Genomic DNA, 22,889 nt, shown 5'->3' on the forward strand with positions numbered 1-22,889 from the left:
TATTAACTTTATTACACAATATTATTTATGTATATTGCTATCATCATTAATTTTGGCATCGCTAATTGGAAGCAGACTAAGTGATTTTCTTTTTAATAATTCATCTTTAAAGTCTTGCATGTTTGCAATTGCAAAGGAAACTCAATATCATCAATATTTCTTTTGGCTCTATATTTTTTATATTCTAATCTTTGAACTAAAGTGACCTAGTCCATTTAGTAGTTTGAGCTGTTGAATTCATATATTTCATCGAGTAATTAAAATGATTAAAATAGTTTAACACTAAGATTTTCAAAAAATAAAATTTTAAAGGCCCTATTGATACCTTTAAAGAAGTTTTTTTAAAATCCCTTCCATTAAACTTTTAAATGAATAAAGGAGTTACATCTGGTGCAGTATCTATATATTTAGCGGAAATATCGCCCACGAATTTGCGAGGATCTATGTGTTCAGCTCACCAAGTAATGCTAAGCTTCGCTATATTAATTTCGCAATTATTGGGATTACCACAAGTTATGGGCACAAGCCAGCTTTGGCCTATATTATTCGGTAATATATAACGTATTTTTTATAAGCTTAAGTTTTATTATGATAATTTAAAAAATAACAAATATAAAAACGATCATTATATAAATATGGAAGATGGGATTGCTAATAGTTCTTAAAATACAGGCAGAATAATATTTTAAAATAATAATTTGTATTTTTTTTTGGATAATATTAATTAATAATAATTGTTTAATTTATTTTGCAAAGCATTAACCATCATTCCAGCAATAATTCAGATATCACTTCTCCCATTTCTGCCCGAATCTCCGAGATATCTTTTAATATACAAGGAAAAAGAGCAGAACGCGAAAAAAGGTTTTCCAGAAAGATAACAGTTTAAATTTAAAAGTCTTTTTTAATATTAATTTAAAAATAATTAAACTCAAAATTGATTATTTTTAAAAAAATAATGCATGTTCTAGCTCTCATAATTTTGAGAAATTCTCCTGACGTAGAGGACGAAATAGAACAAATGAAAGTGGAATATCAGGATCAAAAAAGATTGCCTCCGGTAACTTGGGCTGATATGGTCAAGAAGCAGGTTTATAGAAAACCTCTAATAATTGCTAGTGAGACCAGCATATCACAACAGTTAACTGCTATAAGTGCGGTAAAAATATTTATAAATTTTAATATGATTTATTTTTAAAGTTATATTTTTTATTTTAATATGAATTCTTAATAGACCTGTGCACCGTCAGCGGCAAAGGCCTTTATATTTTATCGGCTTTCGTCAGCACGCCGAATACATTGCCGCCCTAAAATTGGCGATGCATTTTAAAAAAAATTAAAGAATGTAATTATTTAATTCAATGTATTTTATATAATTTATTTAGACACGCTTAGTTTCATCATTGTTAATAGAGTTTCTGAAACCTTTTTCGTGTCCAACCCTTTATAAATTTATGTATTTTTCTCATTCTCCATAAATAGATTAATGGAAAAATTTTCCTCATTTATATAATATTTTATAAATTTATTAGTATAATCAATAGTAAAACAAATTTATTTATAATAACTATAATATTATCAGATAAATTTCGAATGTAAAGGTATATAAATTAAAAATCAAATTTCGCTAAATGATAATTATTGTAAATAAATATTATTTTAATAAAATTGATTGGACATAGTTTCTTCTGGCGTTAAATATTAATCTAGGGATAAAAAAATTTCGCTAGTCGTATTTTTTTCAGGGAAGCAAATAATTTTTCTAACTAAATTAGCCAGTGGGCCATTTACTTTTTTCCAAAAGGAAAGAGCATCAGGTTCTTGTAAGCATATTAACCAAGTAAAATATAACATTCTTATTCAAAATTTATTCGAATTTTTACCCATAATACTTTCGATATTTTTTTGCAATAAATGAGTTTGATATTTGAGTCTTAGCTTCAATTTCAAACACCATTTCATCATTTAAATTATTGTCAATAGGTTTTAAATGCTTAATTAAAAATGGATTGTTTCGCCTGGAAAATGTGCCTCAAAAACTAACTATTAAAGATGCCTTGGAGAAGATATTTAAATGTCTCGTAGGACTTACAATAAAAAAACGATAAGATAAAAGATAATAAAGAAATACATAATCATCCCGAGAACAATAGAAATGGAGACCAAATAAAAATAATTCAGTTAAGAATGAAGCTTTGAATAATACTCAAACTCCAAATTAATTTATTAGATTTCAATGCCACTACCTTCACCTCTCATAAAGCGCGTAATTCACTGATCACGGAGTTCAAATAGTTTCTTACCTCCTAATCTTAGTAGCCTTTTCGAGCTGGTAATCCCGAATATATGCCAATACGGACAAGTATGAAGATTTCATTATAAACTATTAACCTGTTTTTGCAGGGCGTCCCGATATTTAAACAGCTTTATTTTCTTGATCTGAAACATTTTCTATTTATATTTATTTTCAAAAAAATCCTGATTCAAAGTGCTTACAAATTGAGTTTTAGCGTTGTTTTTCCTAAAAATACTTTTATTTAAGTTGAACTGGTGTTTATTATTACAAAATGGTTTTAAAACAGAAATTTTCCCTCTTTCATAGAAAAGAAGAATTTTTTGTTTTCATTCATTTGTGTTAAGCGAAAAACAGAAATATTCCTTCTCTCATTCTTAAAGAGAAGATTGTTTTCATATTCATTTACTTTGAAATTTAATCATTCTTGGTATACATTGGAACACCGGAAACTCAAGCAAGTATAAAATCTATTATATTTTAAAATTTATTACAAAATTGTTAATTATTTATAAAGTATAAATCCTATAATTAATTATATAAAATTTATATAACTACTGCTGAAGAAAGATCATCTAGCAGCATTAATTTACTTTGAGCCATCTAACCATGAGAATCAAAATAAGGAGGATTTTAAAGATGAAAATGAAGGTTGTATAATAAATAATTTTAGTGATACGAAGGAGTTTGAATCACACAGAGAAAGATTATATTAATGAAATATGCGAAATCGTCAAAAACAAAAAGCAAGAACATTATTGGGGATCAAATAATTTATTTCCATAATTTTCCTAAAATTCATTCTTTCGTAAACAATTACAAATTTATTTTATCCAAATTGAATATTTTGAATTTTTGCTTTGATTAATTATAACTTGCAGTTATTTATATTTATTGAGATACGGAAAGAAGACAGAGGGAATGTCAAAATCTTCAAATGAATTAGATTCACTATATATCAGAAGGTTATATCGATGTACATTATGTGAAAATAATTATAATTGGGAAACAAAAAATGTCGTATGAATCTCCACGAAACTTTTTTTAAAAATAAATCATATTAGACGTTATAAATAATTTACATTCAGGTTTTATCCCTGGATTCAAAAATTTGAGAAAATTTTTTTTTAAAACAATTTAGAAAAATCTTTAAAAAAAATTAACTTTGAAAATTTAAAAAAAAAAATTCTGAGAAAATTAAAAAAAAATTACCTAGCAAAATCGTCTATATGATCATATTGGGGCAAGGGGGGGGGGTAAATTTATTGGGCTAAAAACCTGAACCAAAATGTCCTCTTATAACCATGAGTGAAAAGTGACCAGAAAAAAATTGACTAATTTATTTTTTATGACATCAGCTAAAGCTTACATGCATACTTAATAAATAATAAGTAACATAAGATCCTTAAAGCATTTCGCATTTATTTAAGAATTTGGAATTAATATTGAATATGTTGTTGTTTTCCTTAAAAAATGCATTCTCAATATATTTATTATTTCGCGGTAGTGCGTTCGGTATAATACTTCACACAAATACATTCGCGGTGGAAAATTCTCTACAAGGGGTTAGCGATATAAGTTTCGCCATAACGAGTTTGCGATAATCGCTAAAATGTATTCGAAGTTAAGTTTTGCTAAAATAAATTCGCGATAATGGGTTGGCGATATTGTCTTCCTATAAATGTTTCATGGGAAAAAATTATCGGAATTGGTTTTGCTCTATTACATTCGTTATAAAATTCCTTCGCAATTAACGACATCCGCGATAAGTTTCGCGAAATATTTTTGCTGAATTGACCTGATACGTAGTAGACATATCAGTAAAATTCATTTTAATTTTATTAATTTTAATATTCAAATGTAAAAAATAATAATTTAATATATAATGAAAGATTCATTAAATTTATACATATAAAATATAATTAAGGCATTTTAAACATTAAAATTGGCTGCGAGCCTGTTGACGCAGCTTAATTCAATATGCAGGTTCAGTGTGGGGAAAATCGCTGGCCGCAGAGTAAGCCGGTGGTCCTCAGGTCTACTATAATAATTGTTACTTAGTATTATTCATTAACAAAGGCAGACCTTTCTAAAAGGGATTGAAACATTCTCAATTTTTTTGTAATTAAAAATATTTTTATATTTATAAAAATGTTCAAAAATTTTGGTAAAGCATTTTTTTTGTTAAACTAAATTACAAAAAGGTACTCTCATACTCCACGGCATTATTTATATCAGCGGGAGTAGCCGTAGGATATGCTACATATATAACCTTAGCTTTGGGGCTACTCTATTTTTTGCTATGCACCTTGTCTTTATTGATTATAGAGAAGGCAGGGAGAAGGACATTATTCTTAACCGGATTGGGTGGTATGTGGTTCTGCACATTATTAATAACCATAAGTCTGGGTATTGGAAATAGACATGGGTTAGAATGGGTCTCTTTACTAGGAGTTGTTTTCATATTCGGCTATGTAGGATTTTGCGCAATTGGACCAAGTAATTTATATAAGAATTTTTATTATAATACTTAAAATACAATCAAAATTTGTTGGGATGGATATTCTCTAACTTTCATATTTCAGTATTTAATTTCTTTTTTTTAAATATTCAATTTTTATTTATTGATCGAGTTTTCCTATTAAATATTTCTTCAAAGAATTAATAGAATTTTATGTATAATATAACTATAATGAAAAAATCAACTCATAATAATAAAAAATTATTTTGATAAGACAAAAATATGATGCTTATTAATAGCCTTAGCACGAAATTTTTATATAAAAAAAATATTTTTACCATGTTTATAGGTTTGGTATCATTAATTTTTCTGACATTATCAATTTTTGAAAAAACATAAAAGAGGGTTTTAATAATTAGCTTTCCTAACTTAATAACAATCCTCTCTTATGGCTTTGTAAAACATTAAGCTGATGATGATATTTATTTTTTATTAAACAATGTAAAGAAATGAAGAATATCATCGAAATTAACAGTCTTTAATATTTTAGTGAGTAATATGTAGCTCAGTCGATAATTTTTGAACGCGTTTCCTCCATTCTTCTAAATCATTTATAAAGAGTGGCTTGCTGGATCTATCCGTGAGTCTTAATGATTAGATCATAATTCTGGGAAAGTTAGCTAAGAACGAAAGGATAAGTTTTTTTTGTAGACCCCTGCACTAGCTAATTCAATTTCGAGTTTGAATTTTCTCAAACTTGGTCGGATTCGGATCTTGATTTTAAAATTTACTTTGGACCTAATCGGGTTCCGGCGTTGACAATTAAATTATATTGTTTTCCTAATGTTTTTTTGAATATTTTTTTCAAGAATAACCACAAAATTGTTTATTATTGAAATATGGTACTTTTACAACAGTCAAATAAAAAAGGTTCGAATCTGATCGGGCCCATTTTATAAAATTTTGGATCATATCAGACCTGAATCATTGGGGGAAAAAATAATAGGGTCGGATAGGTGAGAAAAAAATTTTTTCGTATCGAATCGGATCTAAAAAAAAATAAGCCTAATAGAGGGCTCTATTTTCTTGAAAGGCTAATAAAGCTATTTGGAATCAAGATTGTAAACCATCTTATCGAAGAATCATATATTAAGGGGCCTTTCTAAAACTTAAGCTTCTTATTCCAACCATTATTTTATATAAAATTACTAGATTTTTATTTGATTATCATCTGAAAATAAAATTTTATAAACAGATATTATATAGCTATTTTCAGGAATTATACCCATTAGTTTGAAATATAATTATGCTCGAGCCCCGCTATTCCCATAAAGTCGGTGCCTATGTAACTTATAGTGTTTACAAATTGAGCAATAGAAATTTTTAGTGTTGTTTTCTAAAACGCTTCGTTGTTTAAATTAAAATCGCATTTTTTTCAAATTTGAAAAATATACAAACTATTTTGTCTTTTTTTTACCTCAAAAAAATAGGTTTAACAATTTTCAAGTTACTATTTAAAACATTGTTTATGAAATGCAAAACAAAAGCGGTCCAATTTGTAAAAACTATCTAGTTTGCAAACTAAATAGTAGATAATTTTAATTTTATGGATTTTTCTTATCGTTTAAATCCCTCCACTTTTAATATAATAAACACATAGGTGCTGATGATAGAAGTGGCTATTTATATTCAAATATAAAATGACAGTTTTTTCCGTTAAAGACATCTGCGAAAAGATATTTTAATTAAAAAATGCAATTCTGCGAATATATTACATAAAATCATTATCAAAATCGCATTTCCGCAAATATATAATCATGAATATATTATTTAATGCGTTACAGTGATTAATATCGCGCATTTCCATATTTTTCGCGTGAAATATTATCGCGAGGCTAGGAATATAAATATATTTTATTTTAGCGGGGAGGCTGGTCATAAGTATCTGATTGTTTATAACGACAGGTAAACAACTTTGACCATAGTCCTTACTTATCTACGGGTTAAGCAAAACATTTATATTTATTAATTCTTATTAACATAACCCAAATATAATACTTATCATAGTAGGCAACCCAGACTTTACCCTGTCCCTATTTTCGGTGTGATTATGAAATCTATTTTTATATATTTATTAATTACATTTTCTTGAATCATGAATCAGTAGATTTAGATTGATTTCCTAATTTTAATGACGATGCAGTTATAAGAACCTGATTGATTATGCAGACATGTAACTACGAAGCCTTAGTACATACCTAGTTCTGGAAACTCAAGCAAAACATATAAATAAATTAATATAAGTCTAACTTCGAGATGTAAAAAAATCCAAATAAAATGATGTTTTTTATTATATATAAAAAGAAAATAACATGTTTAAAAATCATTATAATGAAATTTTGAAACATTCTCATAAATTTAATTTAAAAATTATTTTTTTATAAAAAATAAACATTTTAAAAAAAATGAGCAAATTATAAAAAGATGAGATAATGAAAAATTTCCAATAAAATACTTAGATTATTTATATTTAAAATTATTATGATATTGAAAAATTGCAAATTATATTTTCAAAACAAGAATTAAAAAAACGTTTACCCTCCTTCCCACCGATTTTTTTATCCCTACTTAATCTATACAAACAGTAATAACCCAGGCCTTAGCCCATACCTAGTTCAATCAAGATTAAGAAAATAATTTATATTTACCAATTAATATTATTATTATGATCCTAGATAACCTCAGTCCTTAGCCTGATATGCTTTTGAAGTAATGTTTTTGTTCTTTGAAATAATTGAAATGCATTTGCTTAAAATTTAGTGGGAATAATACATTAAAAGAAGTTCTGTGGAATGACCAAGGGGCGCATTACCCTAATTCGTTGCTGATTTTAACAGTGCTGCAGTTATCTGTTTTTTTGAATTAATTAAAAATATAATCCGACCAAAGGCCTGCAATAAAAGAAACTAAAATACTCCAATGAAATAAGGATGGGGCACCCCATATCCCCCTGTAGGAAAATCTAAGCTACATTTATTTCGCTGTAACATTTTTGGGTACTCACTTTCTGCAGGAAGTATGTATTAGCATTTTTATTCTGAATTCCTCTCTATGCCTTCCACCAGAGACTTGTTTAATGACAGCCATCAGAGTTCTTGTATTGGAAGGATTTAAGGATTCATAAATTACCAAATTAAAAAAGTTTATTCAGAATGTTTTATATTTAACCTAATATAAGTAACAAAAAATTAATAATAAAAATCAAAAATTAATTTCCCTAATATTTGAAATAATTATAATCCAATCAAAGCGTCCCTCGCAGTGGTGTAACAAGGATTTCATTTTGGAATCTAAATGACTGGGGTATATTCAGTCTTTTCTTCTAACTTACTAGACTAAAAAAAATTTATAGTGAATTAAATTCAATATCTTTAATTAGGTTTGGCCAAATTTAGATATAGCCTAGTTTCCAATTATCGTTCATTCAAACCAACTAAATTAAATTTTCAATTTTGTTCAGCATTTTTATATATTTTATTCGTCGAAGATTTTTGTAGTTATGATAAAATCTTAAACGGGTAAGCTTTACTGAGAGTAATGGTTTATTGTTTAAAATATCAAAATAAATAGGGAGTACCTGGGTCGATTGACAATTACAAATCAAAACAAATTATAGATTTATATGTAGCCAAATTCCTTATCTACAAAATAAAAAGGTATAGTTCTATACCAATAATACTTTAGGATCTTTGATTAATTATATGAAGTGTGCTATTTTCGCCATTTTACCCATACCCGGCAAAATAGCTAAGCATCAGGGTGTGGGTAGGTGGAAATAGCTTATGAAGATATTTGCGAGACCAGACAAATTTTTGAAGTGGGGATTTCCCCTTACCCCCACTTGCCTACGTCTATCGCTAGATGTAATGTTGTATTTTAAAATAATTGCTTAATATTTAGTCTGTATGAGACAAATTGCCTAGATTTTGTTTTGCATTAAAAATTTTATCTTAAAGACAGTCTTTTTTAAAAAAAATTTCGCAGTTTGAATACACTGAAAAAGCTGATATATCCTTAACTATCATAATTTTTTACTCTTAATTCGCTTGGTGTTGGATCTACCCCATTCTATGAAATATGGGCGAAACCAGGCAGCTACAGCTAGTATATATCATCGGATATTAATGTTAATCTTTACAAATAAGAAATTAATTTATTAAAAAGATACCATGTAATGTTTGTTGATTAAAATTAATCATGATTTCATGGTATTTGAATTTTGTAAAAGATTTATAAAAAATATAAAAAAATATAATTTGTATAATAACGTAGATTTAATTTCATTTAATATTAAACAATTATTTTTGATTTGTTTAATTTTATACCTAGAAATAAATTTTATATTTTGATAATTTTAGTTTATATAATTTTTTTTATATATAAATTTGTATTAAAAAGGATTATATTATATTTAAGACAAAATATATCGGAAATGTTTCAATTTTGGCATAAAATCTATAGCTAAAGGACTACGATACATTGAAATCTTAAAAATATATCCATTATGGATACAAATAGAGCATCAAATATACATCGCGATACTTTAACTTTTATGTAAGCAGAATCTGAAAAAAATAATATGAGAAATTTTACTATTTATTAAAACTGAAAATTCGACTCGTTTTATCCTCAAAAATGGTCTTTTAAATATGCTAATTATCTCTCAACAAGGGATGGTGTCTTTTTTAACTTTTACAATATATATTATACTTTTAATAGCTTTAATGATTGTCCCCGATTCATATATCTAATAAAATAAAAGGAATATAATTTATATCAATTTTATATAAAAAATAGAAACCTCATAAATTTTACGCGATAATAATCAATATAGTAAGAAAATTAATAATTCACCTAACATATTTTTTATGTCATTATAAAATTTTCAGACAAATCGTGGTTCCAGGTCTCTCTTCCATCTAGCGGGATTGGTTTCCGCCCTCCACCCCACCTCTCTCTTACTGCTTTTATCTCCTCAAGATCAACCATTTCAAATACAAAATAAATCATGATTTTGATTTTGGATACTAAATAAAAAAATGAAAAATTCTATGACTACTAAAAATACATTACAAAAGATTTCGATATGTGCTCACGTGGGTGAACAAGGGACAACTTGACGTTAGCAGACCCACATTCACCCTTCAGAAAGCATAAGATATTGCCATAGTGTCTTCCTACCTACTATGAATTTATTAGAGCAATGTCTAGCCAAGCTTTCCTGAATTCTAAATCGGTATACCAATGGTTGTTGGCTATCTTTTCACTAATGAAGAACTTCGTATAGCTATTTCTTTTCGTCTTGGCTGGATATATCACTTCCTTCTAAATGTATTTATTATTCTTTACTATCTAATTCCAAAGGGCACTATCTTTTACATTGTAGTTATTTTAAGACCGTCTCCACGACAAACATAAATAATTTAATCTCAAAAGCTCTTAAAAGGGCCAACATATCAAATATCATAGAGCCCAATTATTTATACATAAATAACAATAGAATACCTGATAGTATCAACCGAATACCTTGGTTTGCTGGTCTTCCAGTAGCTTAGGATTACACATGCTATAAATTTTTGGAGCGATCCAACAGAAATGCCTCATCAGTTATTTCTGTATAAATCTTGAAAATAAACAAATAGGCAGAAGACATCGTGTAATTTGTATCTCAATTGTCGCCAATAGGTGTTTTTGATGAAGAATTCCTTAAATTTATCACATTATTAGGGAAAATATTAAGCCAAATAAGTGGCGATCGTAATGAAGCCTTCTATCAAACAAGCCATTACGATGGCTATTCAGCAAAGTGATGCATTGCTATTTATGGTTCCATATAGCAATGCAAGTAAACCGATCTCTTAATTGTTTTTTATTAAATTAAATTAAATTTATTGTTTGTTTTAAATTTATATGATATATGCGCTATATTTTTATGTTAATTGTTTTTTTATATGACCTTTGTTTTAAATACGTTTATTGAATAATAAACTCAATGATTCTGTCTATAAATATAAATTAATGTTAATAAAAAATATTAATATGGCCTTCAAATTTGATATCTTTGCCTTACTCTGATTTGATTCCGTGTCTGAATTAGTATTTAAAAAATATGTTAATTTTTTAATAAAAAATTGGTTTTGAAACATTTTTGAAAAAGATCAGGGCTATTTATCTATCATAAGACTCATATTTTGAAAAGTAATAAAGTAATAGTAGTAACAAATATTATTCGGTTAAAATGTTTTATAAATTTTAATGCCGGCAAAATATTCACATTATATGTGATATAAAATCTCATTAATAGTTCATTATTTAATTATATATGATATATGCATGATCTGTAGGTGTGATCGCGTGGTTCATTCCAGCTGAATTATTTACCCAATCATCGAGACCAAAAGGAATGAGTATAGCAGTGGGATTCAATTGGCTCTCTAGCTTCTTGGCCGTGTTTTTGTTTCCTATATTATTGGTAAAATAATGATTCATTTTATACATGTAATATTTTTAATATCCTTCATTCTAATATTATCTATTATTTGATATTCGTTCATAAAATATTAATTCTAATCAATGGGAAAAGTGGGGTGACTAGCCATGATTTTAATTTTTTCAAAGAAAAGGATTAACAATTGAGTTTAATACAAATTTATAGCCAATCATGTGTCTATAAAATTTGAATTATAGCTGTATCTAGAATAATTTTTAAGTTAGATGGGTTTACTTAAAGTTAATTTTCGGATGCCCTATATCAACTGTCCATAGTATCTTATTTAAGAATTTCATCATTATGAAATGGATAAAGTATATTCCTTGATTAATATTTAAAAATCTACACAATTTAATTATTAAAATCTACGTTAAACAGGCTTATTTTAACGTAAATTTAACCGGACTCATCCATTTAGTGATAATATTTTAATATAGATAAAATCTGACCATACTTACTTATCCATTATTAAATGTCTCTATATATAAGCCAACTAAACTTGTAAGTTCTAATTTTTTGTACGAATAATGTTAAGAGCCTAGGATGATATTCATATAAATTTCATTAATTTGATCAACAAAAAATTCAGTGTGATTTTACTAGAAAGTGGTATTTATTACACTTTTTAAAATAGTATTATATTTGATTTTTTAATTGAATAAATAAACTTAGCTTATATGTCATAAATATTTATTTTAATTAGTTTTGTAAATGTTACTTCAAAAAAAACGCATTACCGTTACGTAAAAAAAAGAAGCGCCTTACCCTTACTCTTTACCTTGTGAGAAAAGGAACGCGCATTACTAGCTATTAAGAAAGTAAAGTGTTACTCGTTACTTGAAAAATTAATTATACAAAAATAATATACTCTATTGATTTTTATTAAAATTCATATACAAATATGATAAATATTATTATTTAAAAATTAACATGTATGGTATAATATCAGAGATCTGCAGAGGTACCATTTGTACGGCCCGGCCCAGATTAAAAAATTTTCGGCCCGGTCCGGCCCGGATTTTTTTCAAAAATTTTTTACGGCCCGGCCCGGGTTTAACAATTTTAGGCCAGGCCCGAATATTTTAAAAATAATTTGGGGGGGGGGGCGGCCCGGCCTGGATTTAAAAACACTCGGAATTTTATAAAATTATATTCGACCTGGTATATACAAAAAATTAATTATTTCGTATTTTATCATATTTTTCAGCGAGTATTATCATTTAATAAGCAAGTATATTCGCTAATGTTGTTAAACGGCTCGTTTTGAGCCGATTTTAAAAAACGGCTAACTCAATATTTTCGTCAGAAAAATATTGACTAAGTCTCAAAATTTTGATACTATATATCTAGACCTTTGCTCCTTCTATGAGCAAAATTTTCAGGCTTGCATAATATTTTCTGGATAAAACACTGAGTCCGTTTAACAACACTATTTTATTTATTTTTTATTCTAAACAGATATTTAGTATATTACAAATTGATACTATAAAAAATTTGTGTAAATAATATTTTGAAAATATACTATGTATTTATAAAAAAAATAAAAATGATATTTTAATTAATAAAAAATATACTTATATTATATATTATATAATAATGTATTTAATCCTTTGCGTATTTATTCCATGGCAGGAAAATTATAATTTTATTATGTAATAGATACTATGAGTGTTAGCTAGTGTTAACTTTCACCAAACATTATATTAATCATAACTATATATAATCATTATAACCATATCTAATTGACGAATATAATAATTCATGTTGTATAAATTTTTTAAAAAAAACCCGGCCCGGCCCGGGTTTTTTTAAAAAAAAAATTTTCAGGGCCCTGGTAGCCGGGCCGGGACTTGCCGGGCTTAGGGCCGAGCCTGCAGGTCTCTGTATAATATAAAGTATATAGTAAAATATGTCATATAAGTACAAGTTTAAAATAAAAAATTAATACAAAGAATGAGAAAAAATTTTAAAAAAAAATATATATATAAAATAATTTTTTTAAAAAAAATCAGGTGGCGAGGTCGGGCCAGGTGTTTTAAATATTTGATAGTTAGATATAATTAAAGAGGCAGCTATTTTCTGTTTGAGTTTATAAAATGGAGAGGTATGATTTTTTGATTGATTTGGATATTATTTTGAAGAGATTTAATGCCGCTTATCCAAAAGAGCAGGTTGATGCATCTGTTATGGGAACAAAGTGGTTGTCACACATTAGGTGCTATTTTTGATTTTTTAGAGATTCAGCTCTATTAAGGGGATCATGCAAATTATTAGATGGGGCCATGGGATCAATGCAGGTAAAATCCCACATTAAAAGCTTTCCCATTAAAAACGATACGATTGTTTTTCCGTCAGGGCGTTTTTTATCTAAAAAAGATGTCGGTTCTAAAATACAAAGAAAATTGGCTTTATTTAGAAAAGAAGCTATTATTGAATTTATTTTATCATGTCGGCTGATTTTTGATATAAATTTACAGTGGAGAGCGTGTCTCCCATACGCGTCTGCCGATTGATTGCACTTAATGCAAGTACATTGGTTTAGGATAACGAAACGAGCCGTTATCTATTAGTTGGTTATTTAAAATGCTGGAATAATAGTCCAACCATTCGGCCAGAGTTGTTAAAATTAAGTGTACTTAGGAGGGATTTATATTGATGATCATCGCTCAAGTTGAGGTGAGCTAAGGAACGAGTTACCAATCCTTGATCCCAATCTTTTTGTTTCGTTGAATCTGGTAGGGCTGTGTTTGGTAAGACATTAATATTCCAACAACGTAAGGCTTTATCTAATAAATTATCTTATGGTAATAATTTGCGAGGTAATATTTTTTGCTGATTTGGTTGATGATATGAAGGAAACAAGGGCTATACTTAATGCCGATCTTAAGCCTACTCCAGATTTACAAGGGAGAGTTGCCTGAAGCCAGGAGTTAGAATCGAGTTTGATGTTTAATAACTCTGTCATCATTTGTAGCATCTTTTGTTCGTATTCTTTTAAAAGAATTTCAAAAAAAAATGCACCAGAAGTTTTTAAACAATACTGGATTTGTGGTATTAAAAGGGCGTTTTGAGAATGAAATATGCTTGATGGATTAATTTCTTTAAGATCGATAGTTCGGGGAATAGTGATTGAAGATGATTATTTAAAAAATTAAAACTCCCTGTGCACCTCCCAATGGAGCTACTAATGTACTGAAATCGTATAAGGGCGCCCGTTTAAAGTTATTTAATATGATGTCTGTTGGAGGCGGAGAAGGATAAATTTCGCATTTTTTTATATTTAAGGATAAATTAAGTTCATTAAAGTGTTTGTTAATTATATCTAGACAATTCTGGGTTGAAGAAATGGTCCCCGATATAGTACAATCGTCAAAGTACCAAACGTGTAGATTGAGTTTGTGTGAGAGAGCAATATCATAAGATGTTTAAGGGTATAGCAAAAAAATAGCGGTCCTAATGGGTCACCCTGTTGGAGGCCTTCTGCAGAATTAATTATATAATTATTAAATCTGAGTAAGGAAGGAATGCCATAGCTAAGATGGATGTAATTGTGGTAGTCAGGGAATGTTTCCAAGAAAGTATCGATCATTTTATTCATATTAATTGAATTAAAGGCATTGGACATGTCTATTTTTGCCATATATTCAGGTTTGAGGTTGGATAAAACTAGGCAACTGCAATGGATTGCGGCCTCACAGTCTCCTTTTACTCCAAATCCAACTTGGTAAGGAGCTAAACTTAAGGTTATTGTAAATTTGAGTCGATTACAAATAATTTTTGAAATGGTTCATCGGTAGAAAATTCCAATAGCTATTGGGCGCGCTTCAGCTTTTTCAAACGCAATTAGTCGAGCACCAAAATCTATTGGTGCTAGTTTATATGGTAATTTCCCTTTGATAATAAGAATAAAAATTTTCGTTAAAGAATTAAGTAGAAATTCGGAACTGTCTAAAATCAAGAGGTCGATAATAAATGAAGGTCGAAGGTAATCCAGTCCTGGAGCAAAATCGTTTGGAAAACATTTAAAAACGGTTAAGGCTTCTCCGGGAGTGATATTTATCTTTGAATTTATTATAGGCAGTATTTGAGGAGTGTATTTGAGCTCGGATGTTTTTCTAAAAGTTGGTTTCTTGTGGTTTTTAGCGGTGTTAATTTTTCAAAATGAATATCAAAGTTTTCAATTCTTTCTTTGATGGTTCTGCATAGTGAGATAAGATATTTTTATAATAATTATTTATTTATATTTAAAAATTGATCTTCAAAATTTTGATCTGATAAACAAGAGAGGGCTCAACTTATCTTCCGCCATGCTAAACACACGTTCAACTGGCGCATAGGATAGGAGAGTTGTAATAGATCATCTTCAAAAGAATATTCTGATCCTCATCAAAATTTTTTTATCTTTATCAGAAAAAAAGATCTTCATCAAAAAAAATTTCTCTTTATCAGAAAAAATATGGTATGTGTGTGGTTTTTTAAAGGAATCAAAGTTTTTTTTAACTATATTTTCTCAAACTGGAAATATGTTCAAGCTTTCTACCTTCGTTGACCTATTATTTTATCCAGGGGTGAACTAATTTAAGTAGCAGGTGAATATTGCTAATAGTATATATTCATCTTTATAGTTGTGTTCGTATTGAAAATAAATATAATCAAAATATGAATTGCAAACAATATTTCAAGTATACCTTTTATTTATGTCTGGCAGGATTGCAATAATAAGTGGCTTACAAATTTTGAAATTATTTAAAGCAATTTTTTTAAGTTTTAATATTATAATAATTATTGTGTGTGAGAGATATCCCAAATGTTCTAAAATTGAAAAAGCTGTAGACAGATTCTATAACATATAAAATCATATATACATCCCATATTTTTTAATTAACACTAACCATACAAATGAAAATATATATAAACGACTTGGCATTATCTGAAAATCTCTGCAATTCAGATTTATCACAAGATTCGTAAATTGGTTATTCTCCTTTATAAGACTGTTAATTTCACGTAGTTATAAAAAGAGTTCTATCTGTTATAAACGGTTTAATCAGATATCTTCCCATTTTTTTCTTAAATGGCTGCACAGTTTAGAGACTGCCTATATTTATTCCACAATTGAGGAAATATTTGAGTTTAGACACAATTTTACAAAGTGTATACTTTGTATCCTTAATTTTTTTTATTGAAGTAAAAAATTTCTCATATTGGGGCCAGGGCAGGTTAATCATCTTCATCTGTCTTCAACTAAAGAAATATGTACAATTGACATAATATGTTTTATAAAATAAATTATAAATTAGAGAATAAGAATAAAAATTAATATCTTGATTGATTTAATATTAATTTGATTAATAATCTTGACTGAAAATTTAACAACGAAAATTAAATTAAAATGAAAGAATTGGGTGATTGGTCTGACTTAAAAAATTACTATAAAATTTGAAAAAATAAATATTTTATAATATAAAAATGTTTTTTCCATATTTTTAAGAAATTTCTTTATGCAACGAGTAACGTTTTGCGATGCCGTTACCAAAAAAAAGAAACACAACGGTGTTACCTTTTTTGATGTTGCTTAATTTTAATCAATTTTGAGATAAATTAGGCCAATAGAGATAGCCAGTCAGTGCCTATGGGTATTCCAGTAGAATAGTGTGAAGGGCATGCCAGGTCCCTGAAAATGTGGGAAAAAACTAGCGTGCTATCCTTTGTAACTTTTTTGGGTATAATGTTTCTACATTTATTTTGGAGTATATGCATAAGTTATTTCATTTCTAATATTTTACTTATAATAAGATACAATTGCCTCAAATTTTTACACCTTAAAATAATATGCTACTCTAAATCATAGAAAGCCGAACTAGCAAATAATTTTACAAACAAAATTTATCTCATTAAAATTTAACATTCATAATATATAGTAAATATTCAAAAATGTTAGTTTTCCATAATGTTGGTCAAAGATCAATGAGATGTTATATGATACATTTAAAAGAGTAATTGAATCAAAATGAACCATTAACATTCAAAAAATTAAATTAGTCATCATACTTCTAAAATTTGGTTAACTCATTTTGATTCTTTTAGACATTGAATAAGGTTTCACACTTTTCCTTTGAAAAATTTTCACACAAATATTTGACCTTATTCATAAAGTCGCATTTGTTTTTAGGTCTAAGTTTACCTGTGTCTTCTTTTTATAAATGCCCAGACATTTTAAATTTATATTAGAGCTTAATGGGCTGTTCCAGTAAAGCCAAACCGGCGTTTAATAAAATGAATTGGTAGTATTAATTAAAACACGGCGTTTTCTTGTTGAAAGACCCCCCTCCTCCTCTTCCTAAAACTATATATTCTTCAGGTCAACAAGCTCCATTGATAAAACATCTTGATATTTTGCATCTAATTTATCCCAAGAATTATGTTATTTTGTGTATTTGAGTATTTTTGCTGACACGTCAACAGAAACATTTTCTTGTCTTAAAAATGGCGGGATTCAATAAAGATTTTTTTAAATATTAAATGTATCTTATAAAATATAAAACTCATAAAATGAATCATTCTATTCCAAATACTAATAGAATGATTTATTTGAACAATGCATTTCATTACATGAATGTTTATTTTCGTTCAATAGAGTTTTCAAACATCTCAAATTAGTTGGGTTGTAATACTATTCCTATCTCTCTTTCCCTAAAAACTGTAAGATTCCGGCACGTACGCAACGAGGGAGGCAGGAGGATAACCCCTTCCCCCTTCAAATACAAAGAGATACTAAGTGAATTATCTTTCAAATATTTTATTTATTCCTACCTCTATTGCATATATATACCAATTTATATTTTTATCACATTCATAGCAAAAATAAATATGCTGATAATTTATTTTATGAATTTATATCGATTTAAACTTTTTCTTGTGGTTATATTTATCTACCATTTTAAAATTTCTCCCTAAATTATTTGATTTTCACTGAGAAGCTCAAGTAAATTTCAAAAAAATGAAATCAATTTGATTGGGACAAAAATAGAAACAATACATTGGAACTTAAAGAAATTATGACTGATGAATTTCATAAATTATATATCATTATTGAGTCAAAAGTAGAGCTCTATGAATTTAATATTTGCCTCAATTCGCAACAAGGCAAGCCCATCGTTCCAATTTAATATAGGGTCACTAGAAGAATGCTATAAAATAATTCTTTTTATCAGCCTCTTGGGTATTTTTATAACTTTAATGAATAAAAAGTTCTTGATTAATCAGGCATATACTTACAAACGGCAAATATTATTACCGCAGAGAAACAAATATACAAATCTATGAATCTGATAGCTCAATTTGGTTTAAAAAAAGCAAAAATAGCTTGACAATAGTTTTCCCATTTCAAAATCCTAAAATTATGTCAGATTATTTAAATTCTAATTCTATGACATCATTGGAATTTTTAATAATATTTAAACTTATATAGCATGATGGAAATGCAGAGAGTTAGATATAAATTGAAGATAATGGAAAGCTAAGATAGCTTGTAAACATTCCCTTCAGCGAAGATATAACACTAGCAATACAGGGCAAGAATGCCATATTATACTCGGCCAATATAATATACCAGAACAGGGCGCACTAACATTTTGTGGAGAAAAGCAATTGAAACTAATTTTATCTAGGAAAGTAGATTGTAAACCTGCAACTAGTACACCTAGCGAAAGAGTCTTTTCCATAGTTGAATTAATATTCAACGCCAAAAGAACCTTATCTTCCACCAATTTTGACAAAATAATATTTAATCATGGCAATAATAATATTACTAAATTTGATTTACAATTTATTTATACTTCTTGCTTTATGTTTTATTTGCATTCAAAATATATAAAAATCTGTTAAAAATCGATAGAATATTACTAATGTGATCATAGGCGCCGACTTCATGAAAGCAGCGGGACTCTCGTTCCCAGGAATATTCTACGAAATAGATAATATTGACCCAATATTCTAAATATTATATTCCTTTAAAATTTTACAGCCACCTAGAAACCTTTACAAGTCACCTCCTTTGAATGTGATGTATGATTCTGACCTGAGGAAAAAGGCAATTCTTTAGCCTATTTCGATGTATGTGATATACAAAAATTTATTTGACAATGTTGGAACTAAGAGTACTTAATAAATTATAAAAAAATGTAATATATTGAATTATAATTTAAATTCATTTAAAATTTCTTTAAAAAATATTTTCACTAGGCTGCGGATTATTTGCCGCACCAATGAACGCACATAAAAAAAATTAAAAATCCGCCGCCGCCGATCGAAACTTAGTTGCACTGGTCTAACTAGAGTATATTATTTCCTAAAATTTAAATATCCTTAAAAATTATTGATATAATTTATGGATTTTACACTTAATAAAGGCATGTAAACCTCCATAAGATTTATAAATGAAGACTTTATCACAAAATTCTTATATGAAATTTTATATTAAAACTTAATAATTTATAGTTTTGGCTAATTAATTTGATTTGGGGCAGTATATATGTATGATATTAGGAAAAATAATTCAGGTGCAAAAAAAGGTTACAAGGTGAAAATTCTTATTTTTAAAATATTGACAAGTTCATTTAAGTTTCGAAAGTTTCCCCCAAATTTAAAAAAAAAATTGTTGCGTATACTTAAATCTTTTTATAGAGAAATTGGATGCCCTTTCCGACAATTTTATGACAGCAGTATACTGTAGATAAAGGTGGACGATAATTTTTCAGAAAAAACTCCTATTTTTTTTCTAAGGAAGGGGAGGGTTATATTTGATAATTTTTTTAAAAATTATTAGGGAAATTCTTTTCCAATGAATTATACTCCGTGATTCATATATAATAGTGGAGTTGGTTAATTCTACCATAGAATTTATTTACCTTATTACTAGAAGGCAAACCTAATTAAATTGATGTTTGTTTCAGTTGATTAGTGTCTAACTTTCACCATTAACTGCACATATTCCAACCATACCCAGCCTAATATTTTACCCATTAACAGTGTATTTTTACAACCCTTTGCTTTGTGAGACAGTTATTAATTATTACACCAATATTAAAGTTAAGATTTTATATCATTATTGTAAAAGGTAATAAATAAAATAAATTTATAAATTATATCAAAAATATTAGATATGTTAATCAGCGAATCAAGTTAAATAATTTTTAAAGTTAGCGAACATCAAAATGTCAAATATTTTTCTTGTACATATATTAATTTTTCTTCTTCAAATTAAAGTACATGTTTTTATTTAGTAGGAGGGAGGGGGGGGGGGGGGGGGGGGGGTGAATTAAAATTTAAAGATGGCAGATAATAAAATTTTAGAAGGAGTAGGTGTTAAAATTTCAAAGGGATGCAATATCTTCAATAGTTTAGGGGGGTTGTTGAACTCCCTGATTATTTATCCTATTATATAAAATGCATATAATATATAACATAAAATAAAATATTTAATGTTTATTATATTATTTATTATATGCCCCATAAAATTCAGTCGGCATTACAGGATTACATATTTCTGGTGTTCACGGTATTACTGGCCCTTTTTTGGCTTTTTACATACAACTATCTGCCAGAAACGCAAGGTAGAACGTCAGACGAATTAGCCAGACTCTTCATGACCCCTTCTGAAATCAATAGAATTCACAAATTTTGGCGAAATTATCACTTTCGAAAGCCGCGAACTCATCCCCATCGTCATAATCATGACCATGATACTCGATTATAAAATAATATTTTGTTTTAAAGATAATATTTCAATAGAAGAACTAGTCAAATTTTAAAAATTCCTTGTGATTTTAAGGATTGAATACATCTTCTTGTATTAACATATTAAAATTATAAACAGTTTAATTTTATAAATTAAAATATTATATATTCTTATTCATTTATGGATTAATATCATTATAAATATTTTATTCAATATTCTTATAATTCAACATCGGATATTTAATTTATTCTAATTCCAATTAATTTTATTAATTCTGAGAATCTATATTATTCTATGGATAAGTACATATTTTAATCAATGACATGAAAACTAATATAATTAAAAACAATAAATATGATAATAAACTAAGCAACCACGTCATCAGACGCTTAGAAGATTTTATAATGAGCCTCGATCGTACACATTATAGTTGGCACCTTGAGACGCATATAAGAAATAATATATTTTATAATCATTACTGATGTCGACAGGCAAATGCTTGGTGTATGTTGATTTTTGTTATATTTTTTATTTCGTAACCTAAAACTAACTTTTATTTTTTTTGTTATCTCTTTAATTAGATTGAATTGAAATTGTTGTTTTTATTTTGTTTCAAATTTTTATACCCTATAAGGTTATATTTCTATTTTATTTTATTTAAAATTTTTATTGTTATTTTTATATCATTATTTTCGATCGTTAAAATTATCTACATTAACTATTTTTGTTTTAAATCAATTCAACCAACACGTTAATATATAACTTGATATGATGACATAATTTTTGATATATATAGAACAAATTTTTATATATAAAGTACTAACTTTTGAATAAAATGTAGTTTTACAATATCGGAATAATAAATATGGTTCGTTGTTTCTTAAAATGTGACTTTTTTATTGTAATTAAACGTTATGTATTCATTCTTAAAATGGAATTTTATGTATTATAAGAAAATAATAATAAAGAAAAGAGCTAATGAATCAAATAAAAAACGTATACACATGCCTCTAACCTACTCCAAACACAGCAATAACCCATATATAAAAATATAATCTCTTACCCATTATGCATATTATAATAAAAATAATACATCTCTTATTCATTAAATATATTATAATAAAAATGTATATTTTAGATGGATATAAATATTCATTTATAATTATTTGCATTATTCAAAATAAAATATAACTATGCAAGAATAAAGTACCAAGCATAAACATGTTCTATCAGCGTATATCCAAGAATTTGCTTTAAGGGGAGGGGGGCAAAAATTCTAAATTTATTTTGAAGTTATCAATTAACAACTTAAATCTTATAAATTTATTGGGATTTATGGCTAAAAAATTGACAATTACTAATAACTAAAGAATCTGTAAACTTATCAAATATAAATTCTAATAAATGTATAAAAATGCCGTTATAAATTGTTAGATGTAAAAACGATAAAATTTTTAGGCACTGCCCGGTTGGGATTTATTTTTTTGCCCGGCTAAATTTGTGCCTGGCCTTAGGATCAGGTCTTTCTCGCACCTTTTACATTTATGAGGTCAATTTTATACTCTACAGTAATATTTAATAATTTAATTTTTATCTATATAAAAAAATATCTAACTTAGTTATTTTTAATTCAAAAAATTTTTTAAAGTTTAAATTAAAATAAATCACAAAATCTGGACATATAATTGTTTCTATCATGATTACATATTCAGCCACTCTACAGCTCATGTATAAACAGTTCGTCGTATTTTGTTCAAAGTATTAAAAAAAACAATTGTCCAAAAAATATAAAATATAAAAACTTTGCTAAAGTTTACTTTTTTATTCCCTACTCCACTTTATAATA

General features: G+C 27.4%; 1 protein-coding gene across 1 annotated transcript; it reads left to right on the forward strand.

Moving 5' to 3' along the window:
• Window positions 1-368: 368 nt before the first annotated feature.
• Window positions 369-21,061, forward strand: LOC135928145 (solute carrier family 2, facilitated glucose transporter member 1-like). Its single transcript, XM_065464514.1, has 6 exons — window positions 369-549; window positions 757-864; window positions 972-1,159; window positions 4,498-4,792; window positions 11,159-11,286; window positions 20,828-21,061. Exons 1-6 carry the CDS (start codon window positions 369-371, stop codon window positions 21,059-21,061), a joined length of 1,134 nt encoding a protein of 377 aa, XP_065320586.1.
• The last annotated feature ends 1,828 nt before the right edge of the window (window positions 21,062-22,889 follow it).

The sequence above is a fragment of the Gordionus sp. m RMFG-2023 genome, chromosome 1 (genome assembly GCF_954871325.1).
Source record: "Gordionus sp. m RMFG-2023 chromosome 1, tfGorSpeb1-WG-v2, whole genome shotgun sequence".
NCBI classification, from domain to species: Eukaryota; Metazoa; Nematomorpha; class Gordioida; order Chordodea; family Parachordodidae; genus Gordionus; species Gordionus sp. m RMFG-2023.